The following is an 18,875-nucleotide window of genomic DNA, read 5'->3' as shown; positions in this document are numbered from 1 at the left end:
ATTCTAGGGAGATCCGATGGACAAGAATGTCGACCGCTTTATCAGAAAGACCTGGGAATCTTCGGCCGCATATTTCAAGCAAAATATATTCAATTTGTGTGGCCAGACCCCTCCTTATTTGGCTTATCCAACAAGAGACCTATTTAGAACAAAGCCCCAAGCGAAAACCTGCTGGCCGCTAAAAAGGCAGCAAGTTTTATGGCAGATGTGTCTGCAGACACTCTTAGGCCGTATGCAAAGCCTATTGCCCTATCCAATGCAGCAAGGCGAGCCCTATGGCTTAAAAATTGGTCTGGTGATGCAGCGTCTAAAAACTGTTTATGTACTATACCGTGTGAAGGAATTTTTTTGCTTGGATCTGTTCTGGATGACCTTTGTGCTAAAGCAGGAGACCCGAAGAAGTGTCAAGATGTGAAGCTAGATTTCTCCTCCACTCATTTCACTCGCTTTATTATCACAAAAACTCAGTCCTCTGGTCCAAGCCTATCTGTTATGTTTCTAGAGGTAGACCCTGTCATAGGGAAAGATGTAAAAGGGGCTCGACTACAAGAAGCAGCCCCTCAGATCTTGAAAACGGATGCCAGTCACTGGGGATTGGGAACTCACTTATAGGAATTCGTTTTTCAGGACACTTGGAAAAAAAATGTCAGAGGAAACTCCTCAAATTACACAGAGCCCCTATCTGAAAGGGTCAGATGTAAAAATATTGTCACACAACTCTTTGACAGTGGCCCAATTAAACAGGCAGGGAGGAACACAAAGCCCATCCATAATGAGAGTGACCTTTCAGATTTTTTTCCTTAGAAGAACAGAATTTCACATTCTTAGTAGATGTTCATCTGAGAGGAAAAGACAATCTCAGGGCAGATTTTTGGCCCGGTGACCTGGATCTCCGGGCGACTGCCACATTCAGTTGTATGAGGACATAGATACAATTGAATACTATAGCAGAGCAGGGAGCTATCAGCTCCTTGCACTGCCATTCGCTAGGCTACAGGCCTTATTAGGCTTGCAGCCTATGACTCTGGTACAGGACCTGATATGCTGCAAGACTGAGGAGGCTGTGCAGCTCTGTTTGTCTTGGGAACGGGGCTAGGTGAATATGTTTTTTTTTATTTTATTTGGGGGGCACCCAAGCACTATCTACAAGGGGGGGGGGGTGTAGCACAATATACAAGGGGAGGGGTGTGACACTATCCACAAGGAGGGGGCATTGTGTGGGGCACTTTCTACAGGTTTCTTTGATTAGAGCCCCCAAGCATAACTTTGCTTGGGATCCCAGAAATGCCAAATTTGCCACTGAGGGTAAGTACAAGGATACTGACTACTGGGACCCTGTCTCTAAGTCTATCATATATGATACTGACTATTGGGAACCTGTCTCTAAGCCTATCATGTGTGATCCTGTCTGCTGAGACAATGAATATTATAGAGAGAGAGATTTAGAATCAGTGGAGCGAGGCAAGCGAGTTCACAGCAGTGAGAAACAGGGACACAGTAAATATAGTCCAAACAGGGCTTGCCTGCGTTTTATTTTTATAGTCCAAAATGAGTAAAAATAAACCTTTTACATTTCAGGAAGAAACAAAAGAAACCTGCTCGGCTGAGCGCTAACTACACAAATGCTGTCCCTGACTATACCAGGTGCCTTCCTACCAGGCAATGGAGACACAGTAACACAGATTTTTACTCACAGACGGCAGGCAATGTCCCACACTCAGGAGTCCGACCCATAAGGTCTTGTCCACACATAACGGAATTGCTGCGTATTTTCCGTCCGAAATTGCGGGCAGAAAATACGCAGAGTACAGTAGCAATGGCTTCCTGGTCGGCTATCTACGGAAGCCTATTAGGTCCTGCCCAAGGACCTAATAGGCTAACTGCCAGTTGAAAAATGATAGTTACAATGCACTGCACTTCATGAGTAGCGCAATGTATCATACAGCGGATACAAGTGTAAAAAAAAGTAAAAAAAATAAGTTTAAAAATAAATGTTTCAAAAAATAAATAAAAGTTTTAAGTAATAAAAACAATAATCACCCTGTTTACCTGGTCAAGTCCTTTTATAATTGGGCAAAAAACAAAAAAACCTATACATAATGGGTATCGCCGCATTCGTATCTGCCTGAACTATAAAAGATCATGCTATTTTTCCTGCATGGTGAACACCGTCAAAAAATAAAATAAAAACAGTGACAGAATTTATTTTCTAAAAAAGAATTTAATAAAAAGTGATCAAAAAGTCAAAAGTACCCCAGAATGGAATCCACAAAAACTAAATTTTGTCGTGCAAAAAACAAGCCCTACCACAGCGATATCCACTGAAAAATATAAAAGTTATGGCTCTCAGAAAATGGCAAAACTAAAACATGATTTAAAAAAAAATAAAAAAATCACATGTATGCCAAAATGGAACCAATAAAAATTACAGCTTGTCCCACAAAAACCAAGCGCTCACACAGCTCCGTCGACAGAAAAATAAAATGTTATGACTCTGAACACAATGGTGCAAAATGATGGCCCAGACTAATTAGGTCCAGTAGTTTTTCACTAAAAACCCCACATCATCAATTGCTGGTCCCTACAGATGAACCCCGTAGATGTAGTTAAGATAAAGACACTTTAGGTCCTTGTGCTTCTTCTAGGGCTAGTGAAGAAGTCAAAGATTAGGCAATACTGGAGCGCCGATATTTTGCACAATACACCGGATTTATCACATAGCCGTGTCCCATGGTAAATAAAGCTGGCCGTGCACATCATACAGATAGCATCGTATAACGCTTACTTGCTATCCCGATGTGCAGGTCAGTTGGGAACATTCCTTCAGTTTTAAGAGGTAATCATCAAGCCCTAATATTTGGGAACCGTGGAGGGCCCAAGCACATCTGTTTCAAAATATTATCTCCACTGGTAGCAAGGCTTACTTATTATAGCAGGGCAAGACTTTCTCAGCGAAGTTCCCCAAACTGCAAACAAGGGAAGGACCCCAAAAAAGTGGAGTGTGTGTTCCAAAAAGGTATAGGAAAGGACACCATTAATAAGCGCAACACCTGCCCCAAAAAACCTGGGCTGTGCATAAGGGATTGGTTCAAAGCATACCACGCCAATCCATGGATTATAAATTTTATTATTCATTCACCCCATTACTACATTTATACCCTGATGCACTCCACCCAGCTTACATATAGCCCCACATTTATAAGCTAAAACACCAGGAAAGCCCAAAGCAAAACTGCTACCAAGCAAAATCTGCGCTCCAAAAGCCAAATGGCGCTTACTCTCACATTAACGTTACTGAAGTGTCTTGAGAGTGAATAGACATCGCTTCCAGCCAGGACGCGATGTCTATTCACAATCCCGACACTTCGGTAATGTTTGTTTGTGACTTAATGATCATTGCTGTCATTAAGTTCCACACAAACGTTACCGAAGTGTCGGGATTGTGAATAGACATCGCGTCCTGACTGGAGACACTTCAGTAACGTTAATGTGTGAGTAAGTGACAGCACATCATGATATAGCAAGATCACTATGTGCTGAGTAAATGAATGGAGAGAAGTGTATAATGCTGATTGATCAGCGTCATACACTCCCCTTTAAAATGTCCACTTGGTCAAAACGCCCAGTTGGGCATTAAGAAAGTCATTACCATAAATCTAAAATAGGTCATAACTGTCAAAATTAATCATTTTTCTAAATAAAAAAACTGCTGTAATCTACATTACAGCGCCAATCACATTATGTAGAAGATAGGGCACTTATAATGTGATCAGTGGCGGATTAAGTAGACCATAGGCTCTGGGCTGTTACCCAAACTTGGCCCCCCTTCCGCCCAGCTGTGCCGTAGCTATTGTTAACACTACCTTTTTGGGCAAGCATTAAGAAATGGGTGTTACGATTCCCCTTGTCACAGGGCTGTGTCCCTACATACTGACAGTATCACATTGTGCAGGGACACATCCTCCTGACAAGGGGAATTGTCTATCAGTCCTGGACTGCAGAAAGACTTTTTTGGAAATACAAGGATTTCCTATAATAAACATGTCAGGAGAGGTGACAGATTCTCTATAAATCCAGTGACTCACAGGTGATTACATCTCAGATTCTAGTAGCTTTTTTCCTTTTTTCTTCTCCATCCGGTCAAGAGCTCATGACGACTTCTCCCGGCCATGACCCATTTCTGAAGAATTTTGCCACTCAGATGTCTTCGGCTCCTCACTTTTCCAACATTTCCACACCTAAAAATGAAAATAAAATAATCATGGTGCCACATACTGTGCCCCTAAATATAATAGCACCACAGACTGCACCCCTGATTATAATACCATACACTGTAAAACACCACATACACACAGCTCCCTGTACATAGTGCTACACACAGCCCCCTGTATATATCACACATCCCCCTTTTGCTAGCACCACACACATCGCCCCCGTAGAGAGCATTACGCACAGCCCTCTATAGATAGCGCCATACAGCCCCCCCTGTGGATATCGCCACACAGATCCCCCTTGTATGTAGGGCTACACAGCGCTTCCCCCCCTTACATATAGGGCCACATAGCGCTCCCCCTTTGTATTTATTGCACACAGCGCTCCCCCTTTGTATATAAGACCACACCACACTCCCCCCATGTATATAGTGTCACACAGCGCTCCCCTCCCCCTTGTATATAGGTCCACACAGCGCTACCCTCCCCCTTGTATATAGGGCCAACCAGCACTCCCCCTTGTATATAGTGTAACGGAGCACTACCCCCCCCTCCTTGAATATATACACAGCGCTACCCCCACCTAAAAAAAATATATATATTTTACTTACCTTGCCCCGTGGCGGCCGCTCCAGCTGGATGCATGTGAACCCTGCTGACTAGACGCATTCGCAGACCGGCGTGATGCAGTACCTCATCACGCTGGCCTGCACAGCGAGTCTTCCCAGCGCCTTATAGGCTGCAGGCCTAACGTGGCCTGCAGCCTATAATATTCATTTGTATCTGAGTCCTGAGGACTCAGATACAAATGAATGTGGCTGCCGCTAACACCAGGGCCCCCTCCGGTGCTAGTGACGCCACCGTGCATGAGGGGGCCTGTGCGGTTCGGGCGGCCATGGGCCCACTGGGAGCCTTGGGCCCTGGGTGGCCGCTCGAACCGCCCTAATTATGATCCGTCACTGCATGTGGTGACAGAGCCTCTTTAATTCAAAATTAAAGCAAGAAATTAAAAATTCCCGGGAGAGAATGCCTAGGCGTTTCGAACTTTTCAGTTCTTAATCATTTTTTAATTTCTTGTTTTAATTTTGACTTAAACAGTTTTGTATTTTTTCATATCATATCGCGTGCTTGACCTCTAACTTTTTTCCTTGGATTTCTACCTACTCCCGACGTAGCTCTCTTGCCCGTGCACCAAATAATCATGGAATGTGGAGTCCTTACTTTGAATGAGTGGTGAGCGGACCAATTTTTCTTGTATATTTTCAACCTGCAAAGATGCCAAACACTAGCCCTAACTAGAGGGAGTAGCTAGTTTTTTAGTGCCTTTACAGCTACCCAATCTCACCCTGCATCTCCTACCCACACCACGCTGGGATTGCTGTTGTTCCTATTCACACGACAGAGTCTGGGTGTCGGCCGTTAGAAACGGCTGTCTCTGTCCGTTTTTGACGGCCATTTTGCATCTGTTTTGTATCCGTTCCGTGTCCGTGTTTTCAATTCTTGTTTTATAGAAAAGTTTCCACAGCACTCACTGAATCAGGAACCTCCCACTCCGAAGCAAAATGGATGCAAATTCCTTATCCAGAAACCCCTTCCGGACATTCCTTGAATGGTGAAAAAACTTGAGGACAGCATCCGTGTAGCAATAAATTGTGGTGCTTTTTTTTAACACATTTCAAATATACAAAAGGCAAAAGCTACATTTCGAACCCGCTGGAGTATTTTTCAAGCGTGTTTCCGTTTCTTAGCGACCAATTGTCACCCGTTTTTCACTGTCCGTTTTGAAAACCGCAGTGCCCTCTGTATTTAGTGTCACAATGCCCTCTGTACATAGTGCCCCACTGCCCTCTTTACATAGTGCCACAGTGCCCTCTGTACATAGTGCCACAGTGCCCCCTGTAGAGGACGTCATCCACGCCACCCACCGCCCCTCGTGGAGGAGCCCCTGATATCTCAGTCCATATATGGACAGGGACGTTAGGGGATCCCTCTAGTAGCGGAATCCACGGCCAGAGCGTTGCTGAATCATGCCGGTGGATGTGGCAGCACCCGGTCTTGAACTTGTAAACAATACATTAAATAGCATACGGTGCCGGACCTCCCAGGGAGTTGGACACAAAAACGCTGCAGGTAACGTTTTTGGATCTGGCTCCTGCACAGGTCTGGCGCCGTACGGCGGCACAACTTATGTGCCATGTAGAAAGCTATGGGATCTGTTCTAGCATCAGTTTCCCTCCGGCTTTTCTGCAACACTCCGGAGAGAAACTGACAGGGACCACATACATGTGAACGACCTCTGAAGTAAACAGTATGCAGTATTAACTTGTAGTTCGAACAGCCCCCTATCTGCCCATATTGTATCGCAGGGGTGCCAACAAACAGAAGCAAAAGTGTAAAACAATTCATTTGCATGTTTCCCTTCTCACTTTTGCTGTGGTGCATTCCTACTATTTATTTTTAAAAAGATCTATAGGCGAGGATCTTTTGAAGATGATGTGAAACAAGTCTGTTTAAACCACAAAGAGGAAGAAAAACCAAAAATATATTAAGACTTTTTTCAGTGATTAACCCTTAGCAAAATATTAAATATGGCTTATCAAGAATTTGGCTTGCAGCTTGTTTCCATCTATCCTGCAGTTTGTGCAGGATAAAAGATATATATGTATAATAATAGCTAATATACTAAGGTGACGTTTCTGCTTGCTGATGCATATGATATGTTGTGCAACATCCTTTCTGGAAATACCTGTGTGATATTCATGATTGCGGAAGCTTATAGCTGCCTTTGTAAAGTTGTAAGGCTAAATGCTAAGTGTCAAGCTGTAAACCTCAGGCCACAAGCCCCTGGTGCCAGGGAGTCACTACTTGAGCAATTCCCCAGAGTGAAAGTTTATGGAATTGCTATACGAGCAGTTCCCCAAAGGCAGCTGGAGACTGTCTGGATCAAGCGTACAATTAAATCATGTACCTTAAGTCGGTCACCACTGTGGTCAGCAGAGCCTAAGTCTACTCTATGGAGTTCACCAGAGACTGCCGCAAGGCAGGTTGGATTTGGCCCCATAGAATGGTTTAACAGAATAAGGTGTTGGACAGGAGGCACACTTGCAGGCAATACCAGAACGGATAAACAGACAGCCAGAGGGGTAATAAACAAGCAGAGTTCAAACCAGGAGAGACTAAAAGTCCAAATCACAAAACAGAAGTATACCAGGAGTTGCAGAGGTCGAAACCACCTGTGAGTAGAATATCCAAATAAGTGAGCAGAGGGTAAATCCAAAGACAAAGCTGATGTCCAGTTCAAAGAGTCCAAGTAGACAAGGTAATTCAGGGTGTAACCAGGAGCTTGATCAGAAACATGTATACACAAGAAAATCACAAGCCACAAACAAGAAACTAAACAGACTCAAATACTCCACCCTTGGCCCTGATAGGTTGGAGACAGAGAAAAAAGATTGGCTCTGCATTTCAAACCAGGGCCACCCGGAAGCTTGGCTAGTAGTCATGTAGTAGTCAATTAATAAAGTTAATATGTAATTTAAATCGCAAGGTGAACACCGAAAAAAAAAACGCAGAAAAACAATGGTGAAATTGCAATTTTTTTCCATTGCCCTCCAAAAAAGTCATAATAAAAATGAATCAATAAGTCTCATGCACCCCAAAACAGTACCAATCAAAACTACGTCTCTTCCTGCAAAAAACAAGCTAAAAAAAATCACTACATTGATGGAAAAATAAAAAAGTTACGGCTCTTGGAAAGCAATGATGCAAAAACAAATTATTTTAGTTCAAAAGGGTTTTAATGTGCAAAAGTTGTAAAACATAAAAAACCTATACATATGTGGTATCGTCGTAATCGTACCGACCCATAGAATAAAGGTAACATGTTATTTACGCCGCACAGTGAACGGCGTCAATTTAAAACGCATAGAACAATGATGGAATTTCAGTTTTTTTTTTTATAATACCCCAAAAAAAGTTAATAAATGTTAATAAAAAAATTATATGTACTCTAAAATGTTGCTATTAAAAAGTACATCTAATCCCACAAAAAAAAACAAGTCCTCATACAGCTATGTAGATGAAAAAATAAAAAAGTTATAGCTCTTTGAATGCGACTATAGAAAAACGAATAAAATAGCTTGGTCATTAGGGTCTAAAATGGACTGGTCACTAAGGGGTTAACCTCTGTGATTTTTAAACCATAAAATTCATAAATGGACATAAACATCTCCATATTTACCAAACTGTTAGCGGAGTCACAGTAAAGATAGCCATATACATTAGACAAAACTCGGCAGAGCCCATCATTTTTGGTGGGATAGGCCTTTTATTGTATGTTTTTATTATAAACATTTATTTGTTTACATTTATACGGTTTTTATGTGACTATACATGTAAAAAAAATCTTGAAATATTCCAGTTTTCACACTGGCCACTAGTGTAGTCATGATAGGCTGATGCATCCTGTTTCCTGCAGCTTGTTAGAGGGTTTTCCACAAGATGACACGGATGTCACAGACAGTAATAAATACTTCCTTTGTTAAACAGAAGTACCACTTTATTGAACGTCCCTCAGACTGGGGCACCTCAACTTCGCAGGAACTCCCAAATTGGACTGCATCACCATACAGAGCACGATCCCTGACCAGGTATCTTTTAAGAATCACTCTGTAGGTTAGCACTCAATGCGAAACTAGCGCAACTTCCAGCGATAGTAAGTACTAGGTATACTACAGTTCTTAACTTGATAACCTGTTCTGTGGATGGAGGAGGAGGGTCCACATATTTACTTTTAGGTTTTTTCCCAGGATCTGTACTCTTAATAAGGGGCTCCTCTATGCAACTGTGGGGCTTGCAGGCTATAACCCACTTCACCGTAGGACTTGCGTCCGCCGCATGTCATGCCCTAGGACACCCGACTGCACTTAACAGGTTCCCGTCTTCTCTATGCCAACTCAGGCTACTACCACGCTCCTCCTACCCTGCCTCCTCAAGTATTCCTCTATCTCTTCTCCTACTTGCGTCCCAATGCTCATTAAACGTCAGTTTTAAAGGGCCAACATCAGTACACCATCTGTAAAGTCAGTTTTAACCCCTTACAGGGTCCCTTGTCAAGTTTTTTTGTGTAGACTGGGGCAGGGTCAGCAGAGAGTGGGCGTGTCAGCTCTATACTACTGCTGGAGGCCAAGATAAAGCATAATAGCAACACTGTACATAGATATAAGCCTTTGTATGCACCTCCCCTGTAACTAAGGGCTCATTCAGACGAGCGTGTATCTCATCCGTGTGACGGACGTTAAAACAACACCTGTCACACTAACTCATGTACTTCAATGGGGCTGTTCACACGACCATTGTTTTAATGGAGCGTGTGAAGGGTCCATGAAATAATAGGACATAGACTCTAGTCTATGGGGGATCCGTGACAATGTGTCCTGCACGGGTGCACCTCGTACGTGACAAACTGCAGTTTGTCACGTCCGAGGTTAGCTACGCTTGTCTGAATGTAGCCTAACCTGGTCTCTGGGGGAGGAAGATGAACCCCATCACCTCCTGGAGACTGTAAATACTTAATGCCCTTTTTGTCTGTCAGTTAACTCCCATTTATTACAGTTGCCATAGATCTAACACACCCTGCTGAATTTTCTATTGTCCGTATGCCTCCAATATGGCCGCCTCAGGGCAGTTTCTAAAAATAGCTACAACTTTTATAAAAACAGAACAAACACATTTTTCTCCTGCAGACTTACTCTTTAAAAAGTTATACTTCTCTGTCATCAGATTCACCCTTTAATTTTATTTTTTAATGATTTCATGTCTGTTCCTACTTTTATTTTAATGGATAATCTTATATAAGGTCCAAAACTGAACACTATTCAACACTCTGCACATATATTTAACTGAAAATCGGCCTATCAGGAGTCATGCAAACCAAAGTAACAACTGTTTTGAAAAGATAAAATATACCTTTTATATACCTTATAAAATATACCTTTTATTAAATATATGTTTAAAAAAAAAGCACAGAAGAAATATAAGATTGAAACAACATTGAGCTGGTAAACTCCCAATATAATGTATAATACAGCTAGTATATAGATGTATAAATATAATTTAACCTTGGGGGTATATAATGCAAAAATAACCTATAGTATACGAGTCATATTTAGTCATATTTAGTAAAGTAAACAAATGGTGTATATGATACATTGAATTATTCATATACTTATGAGTCCTATCAACAAACACAGAAAAAGATGTGAAGTCTTAACCTTCGTTTAGCACATACACATGTTGTAACAACTTAGAAGGATATCTAAAAAGTATAAGAGTGATTAGAAGAACTATAGGAGCTCACCTAGCTGTAGGTCTTTTTCAGACATGTCACCAGGCACCTCAAACAAACACAGGGAGAACATACAAACACCATGCGCATCTTGGTGGGATTCGAACCCAGGACTCCAGTGCTACAAGGCAACAGTGTTAACCGCTGAGCCAACATATCGCAACCTTAACAGCACATTTCGCTCCAGAATGCCAAAACATAACCGTGACGGAAAATATGAATGGTAACCAAAGAGCCTAGAACAACTTTCAAAGAAATTAGAGGTGAACTCTAAGGTCAAGGTACATCAGTGTCAGATCGCACCATCCGTCGCTGTCTTTGCCAAAGTGAACTTAATGTAAAATGACAGAGGAGGAAATCACTGTTGAAAGCAAATCATAAAAAAGCGAGACTGGAATTTGCCGAATAGCATATTGACAAGTCATAAAGCTTCTGGGAGAATGTCCTTTGAATGGATAAGACGAAACTGGAGCTTTTTGGAAAATCACATCAGCTCTATGTTCACAGACACAAAAATGAAGCTTACAAAGAAAAGAACATTGTACCTACTGCGAAACATAGAGGCGGCTCGGTTATGTCTTGGGGCTGCTTTGCTGCATCTGGCACAGGGTGTTTCGAATCTGTGCAGGGTAAAATGAAATCTCAAGACTATCAAGGCATTCTGGAGGCAAATGTGCTGCCCAGTGTCAGAAAACTTGGTCTCAGTTGCAGGTCATGGGTCCTCCAACAGGATAATGACCGAAAACACACAGCTAAAAACATTCAAGAATGGCTAAGAGCAAAGCATTGGACTATTCTGAAGTGACCTTCTATGAGCCCTGATCTAAATCCTATTAATCATCTGTGGAAGGAGCTGAAACCTGCAGTCTGGAGAAGGCACCTTTCAAACCTGGGACAGCTGAAGCAGTTTGCTCCATGAGGAGTGGCCAAAATACCTGTGGGCAGGTGCAGAAGTCTCATTGAGAGTTACACAAATTATTTGTTTGCTGTGATTGCCTCAAAAGGTTGTGCAATAAAACATGAAGTTAAGGGTACCATCATTTTTGTCCAGGCCCGTTTCATTAGTTTATTTTTTTTTACATTTTCTGTTTAACCACAATTCAAAATTAGTGTCTGATTTACATTAGTCGATTTTTCAGTAAATGTCAAGTAAATTGTCAGTTTCGCTCCGTTTATGATTTTGAGGTGATAATGTGGCATACATAGGGGCTTCAGCAGCGATTGTCACTGTGGAAAAAACATCACAACGGTTGGCATATATTGGTCACCGCTGTCATGTGACCTCTCTATAACGCCACTTCATTGCATAACAATCCTAACACAGAGTGGTGGGCATGTACATAGATCAGCATGGAGAATTGTACAGAGCGTATATTACAAACGTTATTATTTTTAGATGGGGGGGGTATCTTTTTGGAGTTTATAGAGCTGCTCTATGATTTTTCTTGCACTTTTGCAGTTTCCAAAACCAGTAAACCTACGAGGTTCTGTATGTACTGAACAAACTCTTTATGTCTCCCTTATTTCCTCATAGATTGTAAGCTCTTGCGAGCAGGGTCCTTATTCCTCCTGTCTGAATTGTAAATTAGCTTTGTCAATATGTAATGTCCTGATATTGTCTTGTTTATGTTCCCTCTAGATTGTAAAGTGCTGCGTAATATGTTGGCTCTATATAAATAAAGATTATTATTATTATGATGCATAGGTAAAGTACATCTTACAACTGCAAACACCACTTTTACATTTACACAAAAAACAAGTGATTATACTGATGGTTTTGGTGTGGGATGCTTTTTGGTTTTTGTTTTGTCATTTTAACCATAAAGAGGAAGACTGACTGAAATATAGTCATCATTGCGTAACCCTCTGTGCCGAAAGAAACCGCTATAGAAACAGAAGTGCAGTCTGAAGCAATCTTTTAATGTTTTTTGTAATTTGAGTTTTCGTGATTGCAAGTGAAAAGGTTGTCCATTTAATAATTTCCCAAGTTGTATTGCACAAATTGTTGGCATATGCATAAAGATTATCTTGGCATCTGATTGAAATTTGTGTAACCTACAATGTATGGCTTCCACCAGCAGATAATATTGCACTGCAGCCTGCACAAGACTTTTCTATCTGCCGGGAAGTATTCCCTCAGAACATAATTAGTTCCTTTTTACATCACATACAGGAGATCCGTTCTTTCATACATCTATTAATATCAAAAGAAGGATCAAAGTGGAACTCAAGGTAGAAAGGAATAATTTCCTAAGAAAATATAAGGGAAATGTTCATCTTTTATTTGAGCTGTGTTCTTAAGACAATAGGGAGCACAGAAATCCCATGTGTGATGTAAAAGGGACGTTAATCATGTTTTTGTTTTTTTTCTGTTTTTTTATTACATGCTCGAGAAAGGCTCTATGGAGTTGAAATGGTGCATGGGTGATTAAAAAGTTCCATTATTTTTGGATGTGCTGCCTTGTCTCTCTTCAATATATAACATGGGACTTTTGTATCAAGCCTTGCACCAATCTATTTTACAAATCCGGTGCTGTGGTTTTCTGATTTTTGTTTTCCATTTATATTATAACATTCTAGCTGCCTGCAGCCTCTGCTAGAGGACTCTTACTGATGACTAATTTATATAGCCCACATTGAACTCAATGACAAAAGCCCCCAGTGGTGAGCAACAGAATTTTATCATTTAAAGGGATTGTCCAGGGTTAGAAAAACATTCCTACTTCCAAAAACTGTGCTACACCTTTTCATGGGTTATATCTTTTATTGCAGCTCCACTCCATTAAAATGAATGAGGCTAAGTTGCAATACCGCACACAATCTGTGGGCAGTTATGCTGGGTTCACACAGAGATTTTGCAGGCGGAAATAAAAAAACGTGTCAAAAAAAACTCAGTTCGGCCCTTATGGCGCTGTTTCTACAAGAAAGCAGCCATGTTTTTTTTAATCCTGGACAAAGTTTTTAACTATATTCCTCTGTGCAGGGAAGCTGGGGTGTGTACATACAGTATTTCTTTATATTTCAGTATCACTTTACATATATTTAAAAAAAAACTTCTTTATGTTTATGCAACAATCATAACATGCCTTTTTACTATTGTTACTTTCTTGTCCTTCTTTTTCCTTCAATCAGGATGTTGCCCATAGTGGATCACCTATTGGATGTGCTAAATGTAGAGCACACACCCTTCAGGATTTATACAGTGACTGCTTTACTTCTGCTCTTTGGTGTTATCATTGCCCGCACTCTCCTTAAAGTGGCGCTCGTCATACAGGCATATTCATTAAATGCCAGAAGACTCCGCTGTTTTCCAGAGCCTCCAAGGCGCAGTTGGATTTTTGGACATCTAGGAATGGTAAACCCCTTTTTTTTTTTTTCTTATTTCTGGACAACTTTAGTCTTTTTTTGTTTGTTTTTATCAGGGCTAAGTAAAAATTGTGTGGTCCTTACCAATTTGTATAAACCGACATACAACTTCTGTCGAATACATGTTGAAATAGTTTGGTTTTTTTTTCCCAAAAAAGTTAACTAAAATTTAGAAACAAGGTAAGAAAAAAATAAGCACACCCTATAATTCACTAAGATGTAGAACATGGCCTCCAAAAGTCAGAAAGAGCTGTTGGGAACTTAATATAGGTTTATTTATTTTTTACACTAAACGTTTCCTTTGTTACTAGAACTGCCATGGGAGCCCCAGTTAGAGGGGAAAACTGCTCTGACAGGGGGACAACTGGCATAATATAATAAAGGATGTTCTGGGTCTAGTTAGACTAGTCGCAATATCTCTAGGACCAGTGGATCCAGAGCGTTGTGTACACATTCTCATTTGCGGGTAACAAGAGAAGGTAGTAAGGATCAAAAGGAACGTTTCTCTATTATCTCATAATTCTTCAAGTATTTGTTATTCTAGAGGGCTGCAAAAATACTATGTCCCTTAATGACCACTGTAAAAAGGCATATTGATGGATATCAAGGGGTTAAATATTAACACCTTAAATATCTACTACATAACATCACTTAGAGCAAATTTTTATGATTTGCTGGAATTTTGTTTTTAAGAAGAAAAAAAAATCTTGGAGCGGTATCTCGTTGAAGTCACCACACATTTCTAAAGTACCTAGAACGACTGACTCCTTTGTAAATAAATTAATTACGCATGCATGCCGTCCAGAATGTGTGTTTGTGACCGTGTTACCAATTGTTGCTATGGGCTGTTGGTATTTTTCTGTACAATTACATTGCAGGGAATGTAGCACCACTTACGGTGAAACAAACCTAATAATTGCCAGTTTTTGCCAAAAACATTTTCTCTGCAGTACTAAACCTGTCAAGAAAAGAAAATGGATGACCTGTCTGCACCCGTAGAAAACTTGGCTGCCCTCACTGTGGATTTTGTCTTCTTCTCCTCCTAGTACACATCATGCAAAGTGTTCCTTCAGTATGCAGACAGCGTGTGTGTATGACATGACGTCTGTGGCCTACCCACATTACTGTGCTGTTCTAAGAAATGGCTCCATCCAGTGCTGGCTTTTACATGGGAAGTTGTGTCATATGACAGAGCTCCTCAGAGTAGGAATAGGAAAAAGTCCACATGGGGAGCCACAACATATCTGTAATGAAGTACTAAAAATGGCCAGACGCCATTCACGTTTGGAGAACAAAAATTCAAGGGGTTAACCAAGCCTTGAAATTCACAGTGAGCCTCCAATATGTTCAAAGGAATGTTTTTCTAAATAGCAACATAACTAAGGCTGTAAGGTTAAAGGACATCAGTCATCAAAGGGAAGAAGATGCCCGTTCAAGTACATGCCCCTGGGTGCTTCTGAACCCACCAAACAACCCTCAGATCAGGATCAGTCTCACGTGATTTTGGGTTTACTTCTATTTTTGCTTTTTAAGCTTACAGATGTCTTTCTGCTTAATATTAACAGATATTTGTTGCTGAATTTGCTATTCTACTTCCCATTAACATTGCTCCTTAAAACACAAGTGAGCTTGTCCAGAGGCGTAGCTAGGTTCTCCTGCACCCGGGGCAAAGATTCAGATTGGCGCCCCCCCCCCCCAACTTATTTCCCGACATCTCCTACCCCCTCGCCATGTTTTCTTTCCCTACCAATCAATGAGATGTAATTTTTTGTTCACAATTTTTTTAATGTAACTTGAGTATAAAAGCATTTCTACATTTTACAAGCGATATAGTTCTATAATGTAATTAACATAAAAATAAATTAAAAGAAATGAAAGAGGCCACACACAGCCCCCTGTAGATTGTGCCACACACAGCCCCCCTTGTAAATAGTGCCACACACAGCCCGCTGCCCCTTTGTAAATGGCACCACACTCCCACCCCTTTTAATAGCGCCACACTGTGAACAGACCGGTGAGCAGTAGCCTACCGCTACCACTCTCCACTCTGCCTGGTGTGACTTACCGGAGGAGCCGAGGAGGTCATGCGGCGCAGGCAGTGGCGGAGTTCCTTCTGACTAGGGTCGGTGACAGCCAGGGCCGGCCTTAGGTTGGATGGCACCCTGTGCGGGACTCTCTATTGCCGCCCCCTACACAAACCAAAAATTAACCACATATATGGACACGCTGGAACATATATACTGTACATACATAAAGATAGATATTTAGACATACAGGCAAATATACCGTACATACACACATACTGGAATATATACATACAGGTAAATATATAGACGTACAGACACATATACACACACACACACACACACACACACACACACACGCCGGCATATAAATACACAGACAAGAACATATACAAATACATAAAAGGCACAAATATACAAGCACAAAGATACATTCACAAACAGACCCATATATACGCACACAGGCACATATGTACACAGCACAGATAATGTAGTAGATGTTACCTGCAGTCCTATGTAACACCACAGATAACAGTGATAACTCTCTGAGTACAGATAATGTAGTAGCTGTTACCTGCAGTCCTATGTAACACCACAGATAACACAGTGATAACTCTCTGAGTACAGATAATGTAGTAGCTGTTGCCTGCAGTCCTATGTAACACCATAGATAACACATTGTAGCAGAGCTGAGATTGTAATTTAGCACAATGTGTTATATGTGGTGTTACATAGGACTGCAGGCAACAGCTACTACATTATCTGTAATCAGAGTTATCACTGTGTTATCTCTGGTGTTACATAGGACTGAAGGTAACGCTACTACATTATCTGTAATCAGAGTTATCACTGTGTTATCTGTGGTGTTACATAGGACTGCAGGTAACACTACTATCTGTATTTAGAGAGTTATCATTGTGTAATCTGTGGTGTTACATAGGACTGCAGGAAACACTACTACATTATCTGTACTCAGAGCGTTATCACTGTGTTATCTGTGGTGTTACATAGGGCTGCAGGAAACACTACTACATTATCTGTACTCAGAGAGATATGACTGTGTTATCTGTGGTGTTACATAGGACTGCAGGTAACATCTACTACATTATCTGTACTGTGTAGCAGAGCTGAGATTGTAATTTAGCACACAGTACAGATAATGTAGTAGATGTTCCCTGCAGTCCTATGTAACACCGCAGATAACACAGTCATATCTCTCTGAGTACAGATAATGTAGTAGTGTTATCTGCAGTCCTATGTAACACCACAGATAACACAGAGATAACTCTCTGAGTACAGATAATGTAGTTGTGTTACCTGCAGTCCTATGTAACACCACAGATAACACAGAGATAACTCTCTGAGTACAGATAATGTAGTAGATGTAAGAGACAAACACATGCAGAGACACAGACAGACACACAGACACACACACACACACACACACACACACACACACTGTAACATATACACATACAAAGACAGAGACACACACACACACACACACACACACACACACACACACACACACACACTGTAACATATACACATACAAACACAGAGACACACACATATACACACAGACACTCACCATGTCTCCTTGCTGACAGGTCAGGACGGGCTGTGTGTGGGCGGAGCTTCCTCTCTGCTTCTCGGCAGAGCACAGGCAGATGCAGCTGTAGGGAGGCTGCAGCACGGGAGTGGACCTGTCCCCTGACCTGAGTCATCTGGCCTCATGTCACTGACGTGAGGTCAGATGACTGGACTGGTCCACTCCATGGCCGTCACAGACCCCAGTCAGAACGCCGTAATGTCCTGGCTCTTCCTAAGCTGCTGCAGGGGTCCGACATACGGGGCGCCTGTCAGCAGCGATCAGCTGCTCTTCGGCGCCCCCCTATCCGTATCCTCCAGGTTGCGCCCGGGGCACATGCCCCGCCTGCCCCCCCCCCCCCCCTAGCTACACCCCTGGCTTGTCAGAGCTTTTAAAAAGTTAGTGAAGGAAATTTACAAGCCATATTTGCTATACATGTGTGCATGTGTAAATGTGCTAATGCTGCATCGCTCCCCAAATATTACTCGTTTTCATGAATGTCTATTTTCTTAGTTTGTGCTCCCAAGCTGCTTTTCTTAATGTAAGGTGGGGCCAGAAGTTGCAAGCATGGGCAGACGTTTTGGAGGCTATTGAGAACTATGTTTGGTCACAGACACCATTCTTTCTCTCCACGCTCTTCCCCTATATATCTCTCCTTTTAATCACGAGTATATAAAAACTCCCACATTTCCCCTTGGGGTTGTAATGCACACTTCTTCTCTTAGGTAGTTGTTCATTTATTTCAATGGCAGAAACCTCTAATATAAAGCAATTTTAAATACGAAATATAGTCTTTTAATAAGTCACCCCCAGGTATATTTATACAAGAAACAGAACATGCTTTAATACAGTCTTCAGTGTGATACTCTTTCTCAGGAGCTACACATTTCCAGTTTGTCTCGTTTTGTTTGCTTCTTTTTTAATACTTTGACTATTTTTCAGCCATAACCACTTTCTGCCTCTTGCTTCAATGTAAACTTGCATTATGCCTATGATTACTCGTAGTTTTTACCCAATGAAGAGGGACTGAAGGAAGTCAGCAAGCAAGTCAGCAAATTTACCTACTATCTCATGACTTGGATGGGACCAGCAATCCCTTTAATATCACTGATTCATCCCGACACCCTCAAACCTGTGGTTGCTGCTTCAGGTATTGTATTTAATACATCCAATCTTCTTTAGTATTTAGCTGAATGCTTTGATCAATGCGATTCTCCCATGTCTGTCAAAATACATTATTTTACTGAGTATATGTCACAGGGCATGTGGATAATGAGACTGTCACAGGGCCTGCAGAGGATGTTGTGTACCCACTGTGTCACCAAGGGATTTTATGT

General features: G+C 41.5%; 1 protein-coding gene across 2 annotated transcripts in view; it reads left to right on the top strand.

Annotated features, from left to right (window-relative positions):
* The window catches only part of CYP4F22 (cytochrome P450 family 4 subfamily F member 22), a 94,763-nt gene that overhangs the window by 31,106 nt on the left and 44,782 nt on the right, over window positions 1–18,875 (top strand). The window contains exons 2-3 of one of the 2 annotated variants that reach the window (XM_075853205.1): window positions 13,690–13,912; window positions 18,544–18,688. In XM_075853205.1, coding sequence (XP_075709320.1) covers window positions 13,691–13,912; window positions 18,544–18,688 — 367 coding nt within the window. In that variant the 5' untranslated portion in view covers window position 13,690. The remainder of the gene's footprint in view (window positions 1–13,689; window positions 13,913–18,543; window positions 18,689–18,875) is intronic. The other variant, XM_075853206.1, reaches the window with a different exon arrangement.

Source organism: Rhinoderma darwinii, chromosome 2 (genome assembly GCF_050947455.1).
Source record: "Rhinoderma darwinii isolate aRhiDar2 chromosome 2, aRhiDar2.hap1, whole genome shotgun sequence".
Classification (NCBI taxonomy): domain Eukaryota; kingdom Metazoa; phylum Chordata; class Amphibia; order Anura; family Rhinodermatidae; genus Rhinoderma; species Rhinoderma darwinii.
The sequence above is the reverse complement of the archived record's forward strand: the minus strand, read 5'-3'. Positions and strand labels throughout refer to the sequence as shown.